This window comes from Mastacembelus armatus, chromosome 10 (genome assembly GCF_900324485.2).
Source record: "Mastacembelus armatus chromosome 10, fMasArm1.2, whole genome shotgun sequence".
Taxonomy (NCBI): Eukaryota; Metazoa; Chordata; class Actinopteri; order Synbranchiformes; family Mastacembelidae; genus Mastacembelus; species Mastacembelus armatus.
Genome location: NC_046642.1, coordinates 3208678 through 3228400, shown reverse-complemented (window position 1 = coordinate 3228400; position 19723 = coordinate 3208678). Strand labels below are relative to the sequence as shown.

The 19723-nt window shown below is 43.5% G+C and overlaps 1 protein-coding gene across 6 annotated transcripts; it reads right to left on the bottom strand.

The window, feature by feature from the left end:
• On the bottom strand, nt 1-19531 carry sec24b (SEC24 homolog B, COPII coat complex component). 6 transcript variants are annotated; one of them, XM_026330409.1, is made up of 24 exons: nt 19257-19531; nt 18111-18773; nt 17601-17759; nt 16255-16401; nt 12797-12880; nt 12201-12364; nt 11463-11647; nt 11265-11367; nt 10100-10226; nt 9842-9951; nt 9411-9523; nt 9079-9197; nt 8754-8809; nt 8441-8647; nt 7552-7675; nt 6838-6996; nt 6439-6612; nt 6028-6138; nt 5462-5637; nt 4438-4575; nt 4200-4304; nt 3789-3881; nt 3161-3264; nt 1-993 (listed from the first exon to the last, which is right to left on the bottom strand). In XM_026330409.1, the coding sequence occupies exons 1-24, from the start codon at nt 19339-19341 to the stop codon at nt 879-881; spliced, it is 3621 nt and encodes a 1206-aa protein (XP_026186194.1). In that variant the 5' UTR covers nt 19342-19531; the 3' UTR covers nt 1-878. The 6 variants fall into 6 exon arrangements, with proteins under 6 accessions (XP_026186194.1, XP_026186195.1, XP_026186196.1 ...); XM_026330410.1 differs by having other exon boundaries at nt 17601-17756; XM_026330411.1 differs by having other exon boundaries at nt 19266-19531.
• Between the last annotated feature and the right edge of the window lie 192 nt (nt 19532-19723).

Here is a 19723-nt window from a genome sequence, read left to right as displayed (position 1 = left end):
TTCTGTTTTTGTTTTTTTATTTAATAAGCTGGTTCATAAATTATCACACATAAAAGATTCTCTCAGTAGTTACAAAGTGGATAGCAACGTGAGTTAGTGCCTGGGAAAACTGAAACAAACGTGAAGATGATTGTTGGCTTTTCTAAAGCTGGATCTCAACGAACCAGGTGGTCACAGGGCGGAGCAGAGCAAAGGAGGCGGCGGGAGGTTCTTACACGACCGACCACTGTTCGATCGTTCCCAGGCAACCATCATCGATCCTCAGACAAAACAGCAGCAAAGAAATTGGTGACATGCATTTGGTATTTCAAAGCACATGCCGAAAATCAACAGAAGGAATGCTTGTTTCAGTGTGTTCTCCAGTGTGTTCAGAACAGTCTTAAAAAGAAAGTGAGGACACTAAAGAGGGAATAAATAAAACCAGAACAGACAGCTCTAGCTACGAGTGAGGCTCACGAAAACAAATGGAACTAAAAAACATCCTAAAGTGGCATCTTCTTGGCTCGACTTTCCCCGTTTCTCCTCATCAGCAATGGACTTGACAACAGGACTAGCGGAGGTTTGACACTGGTTAAGAGGCAACAAGGAGACACTGGACTTCAGTTATTCACTTGGACACGTAGCAAATCCCTGTTCATTCATTCATGGGGTCCCTTATTCTTTTCTACAGCTACTCCTCCCCTTCTGAAGGTCAATTCCTGGCTGACCAATGAGCTGCAAGAGAGAATTTGTTTAATAAGACTGTCTGCAATGAAGGGGAGGTGACCGCGGTCAGAGGGAGCGATGGGTGTCCGTCATTGGCTAACGCTAGTTTTCACTCTGTCCTTGTGCTGGTCTGAGGATTCTTGCAGCGAGAGTTTGTTTCAGCATGAAGGAGCCTACTTGGCCATTTGCAGTTGAATGTGCTGCAGAAACTCATAGTAGGAAGAAGCCGAGTCAGAGCGATCCTCCACCAGGTTCTGGAAGAAAGTGGCTTTAGCTGAGGCATCGTCCCTGCAGGAGAAAACAAAATAAAGATAAAATAGAAATAGTTATTGGATAAGAAAATGCTAAAGCAGGCTGGTTCTGATTAGCTGGGCTTTACTCAGGCCTGTGATTATCATCAGTAAGTTTCTCCAGTTACCTAAAACTGAATAACTAAAGTTATTCGAAGGTGCCAGTTATCAGTAATTTGCCAGAGTAAACTAATTCACACAGATAAAATACTGCAGTCCTGATTTTCTTTTGGCCTGAACAAAGATCTGACGTGTTTTTTTTGTTGTTGCTCAGCCTGCTGCTGCTGCTCTTCTGCTGCAGGGAAGAGCGGCCAGGGAAAATGTGCACTGAGGCCTGTAGCACACAAACACAGTCGAGGCAGAGCAGCTGAAGTGTTCATTCTGGGAGTGGATGGTTTAACGATGTGCATTACACGTAAACTACTGTGTCATTCTGCCTAACACAGACATTTGCTGTGTGTGAGAAACCACAGACCTCCTCATTCATGTGAACGGGGGGGAGTGTGTTGACACAGTGGATGCGGCTCCGCCAAAATGAGACGGTGTCAAACGGGGGAAAAAGTTGGATCTTGTGTAACTTCTTCCGCAGCGTGACATCATTTGGCATGACGCCGTGTTGGCCAATCATGCGTGTGAACGGCAAAAACAGTTACTGCTGTGATCACTGTCCACAGTTGTACAAACCTGTCTGAGTGTTAAAATCCACTGTGCTGTGTTTGGGTCTCTAACAATAGTCAAACTGTCTCGCTGGTAAATGAAACAACACAGTGCCAACACAGTCTCAGTGTGGACCGAGCACAGGCCAAACGTCTGATGTCCCCCAGACAACGAACAGGGCCGAACCGTGTGACACAGCACTTTAACTGGGCTGATGACAGCAGTCAAACAGCAGCATTCAGAGTGGAAACCATTAATATGGCTGACCTCTCACCTGTGCTGCAGTGATGTACAGGAGTCGTCTGGGACATCACTGCTGGGTGTGGATACAGCCTGTATCACCTGGTGTCAAGTCAGTCTTTACTTTACTAACATCAGGCTGAGGAACTTCAGGTTATTCTCTGATTCACAGCAAAGACACACGAGGCCCAAAACCACAGCTCCTACACATTTTTGAGTTTTGAAATAATTTACGAGAAACGTTTTGTTAAGCAATCTCCTTCTTTTAGTCACTTTAGATCACTGTGGCCTACACTTCAACGTCCACTTGACCACATGTACTGTTCACTCACTGTTGAACTGATGCCAGCATCTGCTCAGCCACAACAGCACTGTGGTGTAAACATGCGGTTGAGAGACAATCCTGTGCACAGAGACGAGGAGAGAGAGGAAACAGAAACAATGCAGTCCCTGTGGAAGATTTATCCACTGCTGTCGCCTCACTACTCACTATGTGAAATACTCTTTTAAGCCAAACTGGGGCCAGTCTCTGCTAGGACAAGGATTAGACTCCAACATGAAAATACTCACACCCTGTTTCTGTTCAATGCTGAGTGAGAGCAGTGTGCTGGAAACCAGACTGTGAACACCACTTTGTACTAATGAGAACTGGATACTCAAGTGTGGCTGCAACTAAATATTAGTGTGATACTGGAAAACACAAACGATATAAACTAAAACTGCTGGGTTGAATTCCAACGATAAATTGGTTTATAGTACTGAGTGAATAGCTTCAGATGTAGGAAAAAAGGAAAACGTCACAGCTCCCCAGAGCCATATTCAAAACTGTAATCATTTAAAAAACAGAAAAACAGCAAACGTACATTTTAAAAAAATCTGAAAACTAATATTTTTTCTTGATAAAATGACATAAAATTTTCCAGGGCCTCAACTTTCATAGCCAGAGAGAGAAAGACCTCTCTCCAACAAACACAAACGGAGCTCAGAGTCTGCAGAGCTGGTACAAGACTGCCTGAGTCCACTCTCCATCCAGAGTCCTGACAGTCTGACTGACGGAGGCTCGCACGTCACATGTTTAACTTAAAGTAACATGTTTGTGCACGTGGTAAGATCAGTCTCACTGTGACTGATCCTTGTGGTCTATCACAATATGACTGGTGCCCTTTTAGTGATCGCAGTGCACTGGAGAAGTAGCTTTAAGTCAAACGCAGCAGCTGGCTGTTGGAGAAAGGGTAGCATCACGTCAGTCGAGATGCAGCGGAGCTTACTTGACAACGTGTATCGAGGAGCTGAATGCTCGGTTGTCCTGCAGCCAGTCGAGGAACGCTCGCACCCTCTCAGACAGATGAGTCTCCAGCTCAGGAATGTGACTCTGGGATTCGGAAACAGAACAATCAAAACATCAACATTGTCTTCCTGTGGTGTGTCATCTCAACTACGAAATGTGCTTAACAAATGTTCAGCTGCTTTGAAATATAAGGTTTGTAGGTGGCTCTGGGATGTTACCTGTTTGTGGAAGGATTAAAAAAACAAACAGAAACAACAGGCTGCTATGCTGCTGTGTTGCCATCACAGCCACACGGTGTGGTAATAACAGCTGCAGTGTGTTAAAAAGCAACATCAGCACCAGCAGATCTGCTTTGCTGCATGAGAGAAACACAGTGCTCATTTAAAGTGCAGCAGCACTGACTCAATTTCAGGGAACAACTGAATGCAGTCACTGCACTGCATCGCTGATGCAGCAACTGGGCGTTGGTGCTTAGATGGAAAACAATGCTACCACTTCCTGATTCACAGTTACTCTCCGTCATTTCCTGATACGTTGAACATGGAGGGAAAATTTTCCATAACAAAAGATGCTTGTATTCAGTTTAGTATCCAGGTTGTGTCACTGACCATGTTGGGGGGTACTGAAGCGTAGTTGGGGCAGCCCAGCACGTCTCGGATGAACATCTCATTGCAGCATTTACCGATCCACAGGTAAAACACCTGGAGAGACAGAAACAGAGCAGCCACATGGCAAAGACAACCTTGTTTCTGTTCTCAAGTAAATATTAACATATTCATAACCAAATGTGGAACTAGGGCTGTTTTTATTAACATTATCCAAGGTGACGACATAAAATCTGTGTCTCAAATAAAACAAGGATTATTACTAAAAGTGAATTACATTTGTAGTTAACTACTACGTTGAAGCAATAAATGGATTTGTGTCAAAAGAAGAGCAGAAACATGACACAGCATCACCCCCAGGGAATCTGCTTCCCTGCAGGGTGTGTAAATAAATAAATATCACGTTGAGCTCACGTTGCCACAGTCCATGAGGAAGGCTCCATCTCTGCTCAGCCTCTCAGCAGACAGGTGGACCAGATGAGGTTGTGGAACCACAGTGTCGTTCAGATGAAGCGCCCCCTGCAGGTCACACACAATCAGTGAGATTAGCTGGAGAACACTGACGACTGTGCAAAACAATCTCACGACATAAAACGGTTTGAAAACGGTTGCATCCATAATAACAATGTCATCTACCTCAGTGTGTCCCTACCTGGTCTGACATGTTGTCCAGTCTGTACAGGTCGGGATGAACCATCCGCGTCAGCTGCTGCAGCGGCTGCGTCTTAAACTCACACATGGCAAAGACCCGCTCGTCCAGCCGTGTGCTGGTGCCGGTCCGCAACGCTTTCTGAAAACACATCATTTATTCATTCATGCATTTTGTGTTGATTACATGAGTCAAATTTCTAAATTCAGTTGTATAAATAAAATATGATGTAGTTATTTATTTATGTCTTCTATTTTTTTTACCCCTTTACCCCTTCAGTCAGATTTCCTGTCCTACAACAGCTCAAAACATCAACTAAGCAAACAAACAGTCTTCTTCTAAAAATAGGTGAATTAAACAGTGAGTGGATCCAAAATAGTAAAGAAAGCAGCAAGTGTTAATGGCATTATAAATAATTACTTTGCCTGTATAGTGCTTTTCATGCCAAGTAGTTTTATACAACAGGATTAAAAACTGTGTAGTAAATATACATAAGACATAAGTTTGATGCTCTTGTATTTCTCTGTAAGTGGAGGCTAAATAAAAACAGAAAGCTGCCTCAGCAGATTTGTATGAACCACAGATGATGTGAGGTCATTTAAATTCAACATTTTTGTCTCCTAGTGCTTTTTATTTGTGTTTGCATTCATAATTGCTTTGCTCTAATGTGGTCAGACCTGGAGGGATATTTGTCCCAGATCATTCAAAGGGTGTGAGCATTTGAATGTGGGCACACCCTCGATGTATGAAAGGAGAAGTCCTGGGTGGGTGGATACAGTCACGGACTGTCTGTGTGACTGTAAGCTCATCCCTTATTACTGTGTTTGTATGTGAAAGACATTGTGGGGTTTAGGCAGAGTGTCTTTATGGTGCGTGGTGATGATGTCAGTGTAATTTATACTGGTGGATGTGCAGTATTGTTGTAGAGGAGGATTAGTGTGTGTTTATACACACCTTCATTTCTGTTTGTGTGTCTTTAAGTGCGTTTGTGTGTCTTTATGCATGAACTCCAGTAACACAGCCACACCTGTTTGAGGAGAGCAAGGATGTAGAGGGGGAAGAGGCGCATGGCGGCGGGCAGGACGAGCCCAGACTGCTGCAGGTTGGACACGTTGCTCTTATAAGCGCTCACCAAGTCCACCACCGCGTTCACCAGGGCATCCCGAGCATCCAACAAGCTGGACGATATAGACCGGTCAATGGCTGGAAGAACAACACAGACAAGATGGAATAAAAGTTTAAAAACAGGTCCTGTTCAGACGTGTACATCAATTTTCTGAGGAGAATCAACTGCTCAGTAACACATTAGTCTCAAAGACTGCTGCTGGTCAGAAACCTGCGAGGTCTTGTTAAATAAAATGGGTGTGGAGGATTTGGAACTGGTTAAAGTCATTCTGATGGAGTCGCTGACTCATGTTGCTGCTTAGTAATTAATAATGTCATTTTCCAATGAGTAAGATTTCATTTTTAAACAATAACAGTTTTCACGTAATAAATTATTGCGTGGACAAAAAAGAAAACAGGAAAAAGCAGGTCCCAGGTCACAGTGATGCATTTGAAAATGTGATGTGAGGGTCTGTACTTCAGACTCACCCATGTTGGCAAGAAGACAAGTGATGGCCTGAACATCAGCTCCAGCATACACTTCACTCAGCTGGTTGACGACCGGCAGGCACAGAGTATGGACTCTGATGCGTCTTTTTCCTACAGGGACAGAAGGATGAAGGACCCATCAGTAACACAGCTGCTTGTTTATTTTAACCTGCTTGGAGACTTCATACAAAATAAGAAATGCAGAAGAGAAAACCCTCATTTCTGATACCTGTGCTATTCCAAACTTTAATGCTGTAGGTGTCTATGTGTCTACTGGGCATGTCTGCTTCACAGTGACACTTTTCATGTTGAAACCTGGGAATCTGCCTTCAAAGCCACAACTCTACTTATGACCTGCAGAGATTTTCCTGACTGCAAACCAATAGTGTGTATGTCTGTGCATTTGTGCACCTTTACTGGAGGTGTAGAGCAAAGCAGCCTGAAAACAGGCCAGAGATGAGTCTGCGAGAGAGTCATCAATTGACATCTGGACAGCAAAGGCAGAGTCTGGGTTCACATTGGCCAGGGACAGCAGGTCAGTGGAGCGCACGAAGAAGTTCCCATGGAAAGTGTGGATGGATAAACCTGAGGATACACAGAGGAAGAGGGCAGGTGTCTGAAAAAACACATCCAGAAGTACAGCTGCTAACAGGCAGAGGATTGATTTCTCAGACAGACATCAGCTGTATACAGAGACATCACACGATCAAAGTACAAAACCAGTAATAGCTTGTTCTCTGCTCAGGAAAAATGTAACATATCCAAGCTAAAAAACAGGATATAACCCCGATATGTGATTGACCTCGTTACCTTTGGTGCATCGTATTCTCATGACAGCCTCAAAGCCAATTTTCCTGGTGAGGTAGCGCTCAAGATCCTTCTGGAACTTCTCCAGTTCGGCTGGGTTGTGGATGCAATGAAAGGATGGGTAGTAAAAGATGCTGCCTGCTGAATACTTGGACATACATGCTGCAAAACAGAAGAGGAAAAGTGTCAAGTTACAATTCAATGAATTATTAAAGGTTAAGACGTGGCCTTTGCTGAGGCCAGGTGTCCACAGGATGGTGGGTCTGGCAGATACATGTGTCTTTAGTATGTTAAGGTTTGCATCACATGTAAAGCAGAACTCCTGCTGACTTTAAAGACATTTATAGCTTGTTCCCTCTGAGGACGTGCGCTCAAATCACAGCTTGGATTCCCAGTGGTCACAACAGAACACAGCGAACACGGCGTTCGACAGTGAAGTGGATCATGTTCATGTTTAAAAAAGCAACATTTGAATGTGTTTTATTGGGTGTAATTCAGGTTATTTGCTCTCCTTTCAGTCTCACAGTAACAGCCGCTAAACCAAAAACACCTCAGGCTGATTTGCTTATTGTCAGTCTGCCATTAGACATAAGTGACAATTCTGACTTGGTTACCCTCCAACAGCTGTAAAGATATGCACTCTGAGCCAAGATGGAGGAACAGACCAGCTGCCGGTGGAAAACAGAAACAACAGTGAGGATAAACTAATATTCTTACCCAGCGAGGCCAGATCAGCATACTGGGAGCTGAGCAGGAAGAGATCCACCCCAATCTGTTGTCCTGAGCAGTCCAGTGCAAGTTTCTTATAGAAGTCTGTGGCTGGGCCAAGGTGCTGCACTCCCTGGAGAGATTCAGACTGATAATAACAAGAGTCCTCTGGTTGTTCTGGGTTTCAAAATGGAAGTGAGGAAATGACAACTTGGATTTCAGCTGTCCACAGAATGATGTATAGCAACACCTGTAAAGGACACAGACTGACTCTTCATCATATCTGACTGATGAAGAGTTTCCCTCACATGTGGCTGGATTTGTATTTTCTCCATAGTTTCCATGTTTTTTAGCCTCAAAATCCTAAAAGCCTAAAAAGAGAAAACAACTTTCCCTGAGACAGAAAGCACATCTGGTCTTAGTTTGCTTTGTTCGTGATTTTTTGGAAACCACAGCAGTAACTTCTGGGCTGGCTTCTCACATCGAAATAGAAGGCATATGATGAAGATCAATAAATCAGTCAAGGGATGACAAAACACAAAAAAAAGTTAAATATGATCCAAGTAGTATGGGCTAGATCCACATAGCCTGGGCTGGGGATGAGGTGTGTAGTGGTAAAACACTGCAGGAACGTATGAGCTGCCATGTTTGTTAGACAACAAAAAATGTTTTCTCTTTTTTTTTTTTTAACTGTCCTGTTATCAGGACTAAAATAAATACTCATTTCCATACTATTCATAGCAAGACAATGAATGACAAAGAAACTGTAACTATAATAAGTCAGTAGTTTACCTTGACCAATGACAAATTTTGTGGTGAGTTGCACCAAAGAAAAACCATGGGTCAATCCAAAGACTGAGTGGGTATTTCTCAAAGATCGCCATCATTTCATCTGTACCTTTTTGCTCGAGCGCTGGTTGGGGTCTTCTCTGGACTGCAGCGTGCCAGCACCCCGCGTAGGCAGCTGGGTCTGGAACACTGAGACACGCCCCCCCGTGGGCACCATGAGCTTGAAGGCGGCTTGTAACGCTGGGCCCAGGGCGCTGTGGGTCTCCCTGCTCTGGCTGAACATGCGAGGCAAGGAAGTCAGCAGGTCCTTCACCAGCTGGAGGAGAAATAAAACTGTGAGAGGGGACTGAGGACATGATTATTGGTTTTGACTATTGATTGTATAAAGTGCTGTGTATGCTGATAAAAAACAAAGGGTGTACCTCCTTGCTTTCCTTTAGGTTCACCATCAGACTGTCATGGGACGGTATGAAGATATCTAGTTCATAGTACAAACATTCATCACATTGTTAATCAGAAGTATTATAATGTTTTACTGTAGTACAATATAACAGGTCAAATCCACAGATGTGGAGAGCAGATAAATATGAAAACAACAATAATTAATCCTTCCTGTAATTTAGTTAGCAATTATAAAAGAAAAATAATACAATGATACTTTTGTCGAATGTGATAAAAACTTTTAGCTGTGTTACTAATTACTACTAGTAATTAGCACGGGAAGTATGATCCAGCGAGGATCCGTACCGTCAATGTCAGACACCACCAGCATCTGCGGCTGGGACAGTCCCTCCTGGAGGTTGTAGAAGTGGATGGTGCTGTCGAAGGTGAGGAAGCCCACCCTGGTACGTGTATCACCAGGCAACCTGAAGAACATAACCGTTTGTTAGAACTACCTTAGATGGAAGAACCCAAGGAAAATATTCCACATAATGTGCTGTGACATCTACTTCATGTTCTCCATGTTCAGCTTTATGAAGAAATCATGCTAAGAAACACGTTAGTGCAATCATTAAGCAGACGAACTCATCAACTAGCTGCACTTAGAGTGTTATTGATAGATCGCCAACTGTACTCACTTGTCCAGGTTCTCCAGAAGTGATTCACAGAAGTACTTCAGGTAGCCTGCTTCAACAGCATTGTGAGACACATCGAGCACAAACAGGTAGACCGCCGGCTGTGGAGGTCGCAGCTGAGCACACAAGCACACAAGATTACTGTGAGGAGGTGGTGCTGGTGAGCTGATGGAATGAGTCTGATCAGAAACAGCTGAATGAGGAAAAACCTCAACTGTAACGTGTCTGTTTGAAAGTCTAAGAACTGCGTTTAATTCAGTAAAACACCGCCTCACATATAACGTTCACACTGCAGCCTTCTGATGTTGCAGCACTAAGACAACACTGCCCTACAGTGGACAAACTGTCACACTACACAATCATGGAAAACTTCACAAACAATTCACTATTGCACAAGAAGAGCCAAAGGTTTGAGGACAGGACAGACAGAGCACCATGTAATCTGAGGAGGCGATGAACTCCACAGTGGCGTTCTGAACTTCTGGTCTTTTGTGGGGCTCCCCATACGACCTGGTGACTGGGTTGTACATGAACTCATCTGGAACTGGATGAGAAGGACAAAAGTGGGTATAAAATCTCCAGAGAACAGAGTCACAATAGATGAACAAATACACAGACGTAGACACGGAGAACAGGACAGAACATGAGACAGAAGCAGAAAGAAATCCAAGAACATACGACTGGACTCATACCATCATTGACCCTGTAACAGAGGTTACATTTCCACCTGCGCTGGTCCAGGAAGGTGACAAATGGGTTGATGTAGGTTCGGCAGGATCGACAGCGCACTATTGTGTTCGATGTGATCACCGGTAACTGCTACAGGTAAAGAGTCAGAGGGAAAAAAAACAGCGTGACTACTTCTGGTCTCTGGACTACTTTTTCCTTAGAACATCAGCTTTTCATTTTTCAGTACACTTCAGAACCAAACTCTGCTTCTGCACAGTTTCCCCTTGTAATTTCCAAACTGTAGAGCTGAAACAGTTTGTCCATTATTCACTTTGTCAATCAAAGAATATTAACTTTCAATTATTCCGACAATTAATTGATCATATCATTAATTTCTCAATGGGAAATAGATTCCACATGTTAAACTGCAATATTTCACTGTTTTTTCTGTTTTCTTTTTACATCCAGCTGCTACAGATCTCACCAGCATGAGGAGACAGAAAATGCAAAGCAGATAAAAAACCTACAGAGACCTTGTAAAAAAACAAAAACATATATAAGACAAACTACCATATACGAACAACAAATACAGAGAAAATAATGCAGAGGAAAATGAATGTCTGGTTAACATTTCAAACAATGAGAACCACTGAGTTGTGTGAAACCTGCATTCACAGCAATAGAGCACAAAAACAAACTCTTGTTACTGGTAGAGTGAACAAAGTTTATAGTCATGTTGAAATTAAAGCAGGCGTGTACTTTCTAGCCTGTTTCTCACATGGTATCAGTGCATCCCTGCCTCTGTCAGTTCACTCCCTCTCAGTTAACATGTCTATAAATAAGCTCAACTATCTTCCTGTGTGTCACAATCGTTCTCCTCCCTCTGCTGCTGCAGCTGCTGCCAAATGTCTGTTAAGAGTTTTTAAAACAAACCTTTTCCAAGTGGAAAAGAATAAAATTCTTCTTCCAAAGTGCATTTTTCTGAAACAAATGGTCATAAAGCATCAGCAGCTTTGATTCGAACACTGTGCTATTTGCAGCATAAAAGCCCACTGAGTGACACTCAACAATAAAAATCTAAATCACCACAGATATTTGAAACTACTTTATTTCCCAGACAGCAAAATCCATAAAAAAGACTTGTGCCTACATTTTTCACTGTGCTTGGTTTTAGCGGTCAGATTTTACCTGTAAGTCTCTGAAGGGGTGGAGGAGAAGGCCCAGTGGGAGCCGGGCTTTGTTCAGCAGAGCCTGTGTGTGGGGGATGCTGCTCAGGGTGCACCTGAAAGTCCTGAACAGCAGAGAAACACACTGAAATTAAACACTGAAACTAAATGCTATGTTTCAAGATCAAACAGGGAGAAAATGCACATAATCTTATCCTACTGTGGACTGCAGTTGACCTTCTTGAGGTCAGGGCTGAGGTTGGGTTCAGGGGCCTCCAGAGGTCTGGGGGGCAGCAGGTTCCTCTCCTGCAGCAGGTTGACTGGCCTCAGGGCCTCCACCTCCAGCTCGGGCACCCCGCTCAGCCCTCCCAGGGCCGCAGACAGTTGGGACAAGTTTGGGAAGGGCTGCAGAGAAGGATGAGCCAAGAAACAACTAGTTTCTATTCTTAAATAAGATGAGACTGAAAAGTTAGCTCAATGCAGTGCCAGAATTTCTCATAGTTGCAGTAACTTTTCAGAGAACTTTGTACTAATTTAATCCACAGTATTCACTGCTGCTTACATTTGCCAAGTTTGAGCTGAAACTAATGAATATGCAGCCACAAACTGCTGTAAGACTGCATGATAGGAAACACAGGCCTAATTCTGGTAAAGAACACTGCAGATTCATTTTCTGTTGACATATATATCCATAGTTACATGCAATGCAGTATGTCATGAGTACGAGAAAGCCCAGTGAAGATGAATCGATCCCTCTGACCCAACTTATTAATATCATATTCTCACGTTCTGCCCACAAAGGTTTCCAATGTTTGTGGAAACGCTCACAAGCAACAGCTGAGCTCTAAATTGGTGCCACAATTTAAGATGTGGCTGCTGATCCGAGGCCTGGATCCAAGAGGAGAAAACATAAAAACAACACTTTTCATTAACAGATTTATTCCAGCTGTGGCTTCACCTGGGGGCACTGCTGGTAGCTTGGCTGGCCATAGAGGTCACGGGAGGGGGAGGACTCTGTGTGGGCGGACGGGCCCTGTCGATAGGCTGGCTGCATGCTGGGATAACCATAGCCAGTGTAGGGCTGAGCCTGGTTGGCCATGTCATTAGGAGGTGGTGCAGAATCTGGGGAAGACAAGCCAACATTAAGGTGACATGTTTCACACATACAAGTGGTTTTGGATGTGTGAGCATGATGACAAAAAATAACAGTGTAGTTCAGTTTAGACATATGCTGTTTAAATGGCAAATATGTATGATCTCCCTGTGACACGGCACCTTCTCACTGTAGAAAATATACTCTCTCCCCCACAGCTCCTCTGCATGCTCTACTTGCTATAACATGTTTTATTTTTAAAAACAGAAGTGTGTTAGAATTATTTTAAACAACTTTCTTATATTTCCTGTTTACGTAGTTTCAATTTTAATAACCTGCTGTGTAAACTCTAAAATCTACCTCATGACTATACTGAGGTTTCCTACAGCAAAGTGCAGCATTACACATTCACTGCTATCAACCTGACACATGCCTATAGATCTTGGTCATGGTCGTGATACCTGGATAACTGCCCCCTTCCAGGGAGTCGTAGCTGTTGGGCACCGGAGAGGCGCTGCCAGTAGTAGAAGAAGAAGTGTCACCACCTGAGACAGGCACAGAGAAAACATGAACCACAAGGAATTAAAAACAAACAAAAACGAAAGGCTGGAAGAGCAAAAAGTGCAATTAAATAAAGACCAGCAAAGCAAACAGTAAAGACAGAAGAACAAAAGAGAAGTTTGGGTAGAAAACACAGTCCGAGCAGAAAGAACAGCAGCTCTTAATGAAATCCATCAGAAAGAAGGAAGCAAGAAGGGTCATGATGAAAAGAACAGGAGGCAAAGAGGGAGAAGAACAAAAGACTGAAGAGAATGAAAAGCAGCTTTTGTTTGTTTGGCCATGGAGTGTGCTGTGTTTGGACTCCCTGTGGGCTCAGAGTCAGAGAGGAGGAGTGTGTTCAGGAAGAAAACATGATGAAAGGATGCACATTGGTCCTGAACAAGCTGGTGTACATGTGTTGGCAGGGGAGTCTGAGAACATGTAGGGAACAGAGGAAAGAAACACAAGAAGAGCAGAAGATTACAAAGATTATGTTACCACTGTTACTTCTCTCTGCAACTCTCCATTTCTGCCCCTCAGTCCTTCGTTCACTATTTCTTACTTTGTGCTTTTCTGATTTGCACCATCATCATTTACAGTCCTGCCCTTCACTTTCTAACCTTTTCCTGCCTGAAGACTTTAAAAGGAAAGATGTATATATATTTAGCACCTTATAAAGAACATCAGGCTGAGCTAAAGTGCTAAACACATCAACAGGTAGATAAAACAAAAAAAATTACTTACTGGTGTTAAAAGCCAAGTCAAACAAACATGTTTTATAACTGAGAATTAAAACGACTAATGGAATCAATGGAGTGGAGATGTGAAGGCAGAGAGTTTCACAGCCTGTCACCCACAGTGTGAATGAGTTCTGGAACAATATGAAAATCCTCTTTTATAAGTCCTGCATTTAAAATCTCGCCGAAGGAAAAGACAGAAATGTATTTCAGTAAACAGATGCACCTGTGACCATGTTAGTTATGTCATACTGATAGTGCCATTATGGCCTCAACCTGCTGCACCAGAAAATCCACCAACAAGGAACTGGAACAGATACACATGAATGCTGTGGCCGTTTCTCAACATGCAAAAACTTCCAGCATGTCACACAGATCTCTGCTCTCTCATCTCTCATCTGATCTGATTCCACACTTTCTAAAGACAAAAACAAATCTTGTAAATGTAATGCATTATGATCTACTAATGCCATGTTTTTCCTCCCATGTCTAATAATAAAAAGGTTTTCCATCAGGATTAGAGGGGAATATCTGAATGAACCCAGTAATCCATGTGGGCCAAAACGAGGGATCAACAGAAGCAACCAAGACACGACAGGATCAAGTCTAAATCGGTCCAGCAGACTCCAGGATTATCTGGAGGAGGAGGACGACACCATGACAGCTGAGACTTCTTCATTCTCCAAGATTCTTCTAACACCGCTTCCTCCTCTTGGTCTTTGTTCTGTCAACTTATATTTTATTAAAAGGAATAGTCCGGACCAAAACAAATCTGCTCCTAAGCCTGCCTCTTTATCATCCGACTTATTCAGCACATTTCCTTTTTCTCTTAAGCCTCAACAGCTGATCGAAACATCTAAACATTTTTCTTAATCACAACCCCCCCAGCTGTTGTCACATGTTAGAGCCACTTATTCATCTGAGCATCTGGTTTAGCCTAATTTTTTCTTAATTAGATGTTCAATTAGAATAAATTTATTTAGCTTTGTCTTTTTATTAGTTCTTACTTTAGGTTGTATGAATAAACCAGCTTTTAAAGCTCAGTCCCCACTGTAGAAAACATGCTCCACTTTAAAGTTCGTTTCTTATTAAAACTGCAAAAATGTTTCATGCTGTTCATGGTGACGATTTTCTGCTTTTCTGTTTTACATCACTGGTCAAGACAAACAACTTTAAAGACGACTGGGCTTTAGGAATCATTTACAAGTATTATCATTAGTCCTGGGCATAAATGCAGAATTATGTTACTGATCACATCCTGACAATGTGACCATATTGTGCTGTCATTTTACAAAGTTCTTTAACAATTTAAAGTTAATTTATAAAAAGTTTTATTTACACACAGATTTGAAGGGTTTTGTCAGGTGTGCAACAGTGGAACAAAGTCCTGCATCCATCCAATTAATAGCATGACAGCTAGAAATCAACAACTGGTAATTTTGCTGCTATTTGTGAGATCATGAGGGAAGAGCTTCTCTTTTTATTAAGAGATGTGCTAATGAGTGCTAGCTGTGCTGACAGAATCTACACCCACGGTCTCGTGTGGGGACCGAACGAGTCTGCAAACACATGCACGGAGCCTGGACCTGCTGCCAGGGGAGTGGTTATATTTAAAAACCTGTTAACCTCTGGCTGATGACACAGCCCCTGAGGGACACTCATCAGCAGAACACCCGAGTGGTTATAACACGCGTACATATGAAAAGTTTTAAGCACAGGGCACAATTATGTGAGCCAGAAATGAAAAACTCTGTTTTAATATCAAATGATCCAGTGATGTTATAAAAGTCTCTGTAACATGCAGCTTAAAGCCATGTAATAAAGTGTAATGCCACTAGTAATAACTAGAAAATGATTCAAAACTGATTTCCAGACACTCATAAGCAGAGCACGGAGAAAGGGTTGAAGAATATATCAAACCCCTTATTTAGCCGAGCATACAGGTAAATCCTCAACTGGTTTCAACACCACAACCTTCTCTACAAAGCAAATAGTTTGGACTAATACACCTAAAAATCATTCAAACAAACTTGAATACTGACCTCAATATCAGATAATCCCATCTAACTCCAACTCAAATCCAAGACCATGAGGTCCACTATTACCATCTGTGCTCTACTTCAAATAAGAACACACCTTAGTGATTTTTAATTACTAACCACAACTGGGTGAATGTTTATAACTTGAGCTGCACGACAGATGAATGATCATATGTTAGAACTTACTGAATAAGTGTGAATGAGATAAAAATTTCTTGTGAGTTTTCAGTGACGGTGCAGCCAAGAGTCTAACAGATGGATTTAGTGTTTAATACGAGCACTGAGGACTGTGAGGGGAAGCTGATGAGCGTCAGGTGAACTTTAGAAGGCTGTTGTCAAGGAGGCAGCAGGAAGAAGAGGAAAACATCTGATTTGCCTATTAGAAAATAGGTGGCACGCATGGTGAGTGGCAAATGAGAAGGTAGGTGGAACACAAGGGATGTCAGACAGAAGAGATTACAAAAAATGGTGCTGTAGGTGAAGTGATGTTTTTAAGGGGATGGATAAAATTTGGTGGCATGAGAAGGTTTAAGACAGAGCTGAAGGAGTATATGGGGGATGGATAAAGTGGGGTTCACGGGGGAGGTAAAAGCTAAAGCAGACCTGCTTCCTCATCCTCATCCTCCTCCTCCTCCTCATCATCATCATCATCATCATCAGAGCTGGATGAAGAAGGGGCTGCTGCTGGGCCTGAGATGGTGGCAGAGGCAGACCTAGCTCCACTATTAGCAACATATCCATACTGCATTCCTGTTGGAAGGGCGGAGTGGGAAGGTTATAAGAAAACTGTCAAGACTGATCGACAGTAGACAGGACGGCGAAGATCAGCCAAGAGACCTCAGAGTGAGTGAGTGTGTGTGTGTGTGCGTGTGCGTGCGTGCGTGCGTGCGTGCGTGCGTGCGTGCGATCTCTGTTTCGATGTCATTTACAGAACTGTGAGCAAAACGTGAAGAGGTGATGAAAGTTTGACTTTGTTGTCAAACAGGTGAAATAACTTGTTTCACAACAAGGCATGCTGCTTAGGCATGTCTTAGCATCGACTATGAATCCACGTCTACATAGAAAGAGGCCAGCTGGTACAAAATAAAGCTCTAACTTAAAGGATTCACAAGTACACATGATTAATTGTACTGTAGGGATATCAGACACATCCTATTGGACAATCTGCAGAAATGTTGTGTATTAGTGCTTTTACATGTCTCACACTTTCTTTCAGTGTGATGTAACGATGCTAAACTCCAACTGGTGTTGGTAAGTCATATTATGATTAAATCCAAGTGAAGGTGTTGCCAGAGTCTTGGGTTCACAGGTCAAAGCCAAAATAAACCCACAGCTGTTTGGTAGATGGTGAGATCCACACTGAAACCCTCACATTCATATCACTAAACCCACCTGCACATTTGACAGAGTGAGACACACTAAGTGTGGATATGTAAACCAACCTCATACAGCTGCACTGTAAACTTAAAGCAGGAGTCCAAATGTTAAAACTGTCTAAATCTAAACAAAGACTTTGCACCAGAAAAGACAAAAGCCAGTTAGGAAAAACCCCAAATGACCTTATGTTCAGAAACTGAAGGTTTTCACTGCAAGACAATTTTCAACCAAAACACCAAAGATAAAGTGAAAGGAAACGTCTCAAACTAACGCACTAGTGTGCTGTTCATTCCTGAGGCAGTGAAACAAAAAACAGGAAACGGGTTTCGTGTTCAACTTCAAACTGTAACGAAAAAGGTTTTTCTGTTGACTCTTTAACAACATTCACAAAACCAGACTTTCACTTACATTAGTTATTTTTAACAGCTGTACTGCTCACCTACAGCCGTGTATGGTGACTACACAATGGCAGCTTGTCACTTTAATACATAAATACAATTTACACATATTAAATAACACACACTGCTAATATTGCTCCTTTAAAAAAACGAAAAGCTGAATCTCCTTGTTACCTTGGTGGTGGCCTGGTGAGGAATGGACTGAAGTGGTCCCTGAGGGAGGTCGGTCTGCATCTGCACCACCACTGCTGTGAGAGACCCTGCCATAGGAGTCACAGCTCAGAGAAGCCTGGTGACTTTGGTCATAGTGCTGTTGGACTGTGGTCTGTGCTGCTGCACAAAACATAAGGAAAAGAGACATTTGTCAAAAAGAGAATGAAGGACTGCAGAACCAGGAATCACAGAAAAGTAGTAACAGCCACCAGTCAAATGTAAAACATAAATGTGACTGTTTGTTTCTAGGAATGCTGGATACTTATTTTGGGGTTTAACTGTGTACAAATATGTCATTTTTGTCTTACAGTGAAACGCTTTTTAAGCCATGCTGACTTTAGTGCGTTTTAAAACAGTCAGTGGCTGTGATGCTTTTTCTCTGCACTCAGATTTAAAATGTAAAAGCTGTGGTATTTGACTCAAAACACAAAACACAAAAATGGTCATTCTAAAGTCATGCCAAAGACACACCTGTGCTTCCATTCATTGTCGGTGTCAGCTGACCAGAAGGAGCCACACTGTACCCAGGCTGCACTGCTGTCGTGGAGACTGGCTGAGAGGTGCTGTACTGATGTAGGGGTGCACCCATCAGGGTGGGCATGGCTCCGGGTCTGGAGGTGCTCTGAGAAGAACTCAGGGTGCCGTATTGGCTGCTTCCTGGAGCAGTTGGGTATGAAACAATGGGGTAGACAGGGGCTCCAGGTCCACCGGCCGCCACAGGAACCAGTCTGGGCTGTTGAGGGTGCTGTGACGGGGGAGCATGGTACGACTGCTGTCCATAGTAGGATCCTGGAGGAGCATAAGGTGGATGCCGCTGCTCCTGCTGGAATGGCTGCTGGTTGTACTGGCTGTTTGACGGTGGAGGTGCTGAAGAGGGGAGGGTGGCATATGTCTGACAAGGTGGGGCAGAGCTTGGGGGAGCACTGTATGGAGAGGATGCTACATGATGCTGAGGGAGGAGCTGCTGCTGGTTGTTGTGGTAGTAGACACCACTATGGGAACTGTTTGTAATGGGCGATTTATGAGGAACAGCAGCGGAGTGGCCCGGGGTGGTGGTGGGGTATCCCTGTTGCTGAGGTGGGGCTCCATAGTAGCCTGCAGGTGGGTACATGGATGAGTATGTCTGTGCTGGACCTGGGAGGACAGGGGGAGTGAACAGATAACAGACAGATATAAACACTGATCAGCACTGAACAGGTAAAACACTGAGGTCAAAGTTCAGTGGAAACAGCCAGAGCTTATTAGTTTTCCTCTGAATCTGTGTCTCAACAACAAAAAGTGAATTATTCCAGTGTGCACTTCACGGACTGCTCGTGTATCTAAGCTTCACCTTTATTTTGCGTTAGCCTCCTAGCCGCCGTTAGCTCCATCTAGCCCTCAGTTAGCTTTTGGTTTCGCTAGCGGCACTCAGTGGGCTGGCTCAGCTAAAACCCCCGAGTTTGTGTCGAATCACGACCTCGACCTAATTCACATTTAGTGTTAGTGTGATATACAACAACAGAGGGTAGTTGTTAGGAAATAAAATAAACTCAGCACCTGCCAAACTCCCTGACATCACAGCGTGTTAGCATGCTAATGCTAGCGGGACGGCTAATCGCATCGCCCGGCCTGGTTTACCATTCTGACCCGGGGGCGCAGCTCCGCCGTTCGGCGTCGAGTTCTGGCTGTAGCTGTTCAGGTTTGTGAACCCCGGTGCAGACATCGCTCGGTCCTCCCGTCCTTATGCCCACAGATACACCGGTGGCCAAATACACATGAGCCGAGCGTGGTTCTTCCCCCCGGAGGTGCGGCAGAGAGGCTGCTGCTCGGTGGAGACCCGGGCAGCCGGGCCAGGTGCGCGGAGAGCTGGAGCCTTCCAGTGTGGATGTTGAGGGGCTTAACCGAGTCCTGGCTGTGGTCCTACCACTCCCCCTTGTGGAGGTCTTCTGCAAGTATTTATTGTTTATTTGCTGTCAGATTATTTGTATTATTTACTTTTGACTAAATCTGTGGAGCTGGTTCTTTAGACTAGTTCAGTCCAGACTGTTCACAGCACTGACTGAGCTCTTTAATGTTGAAATTTATGAAATAAAAAAATAACAATG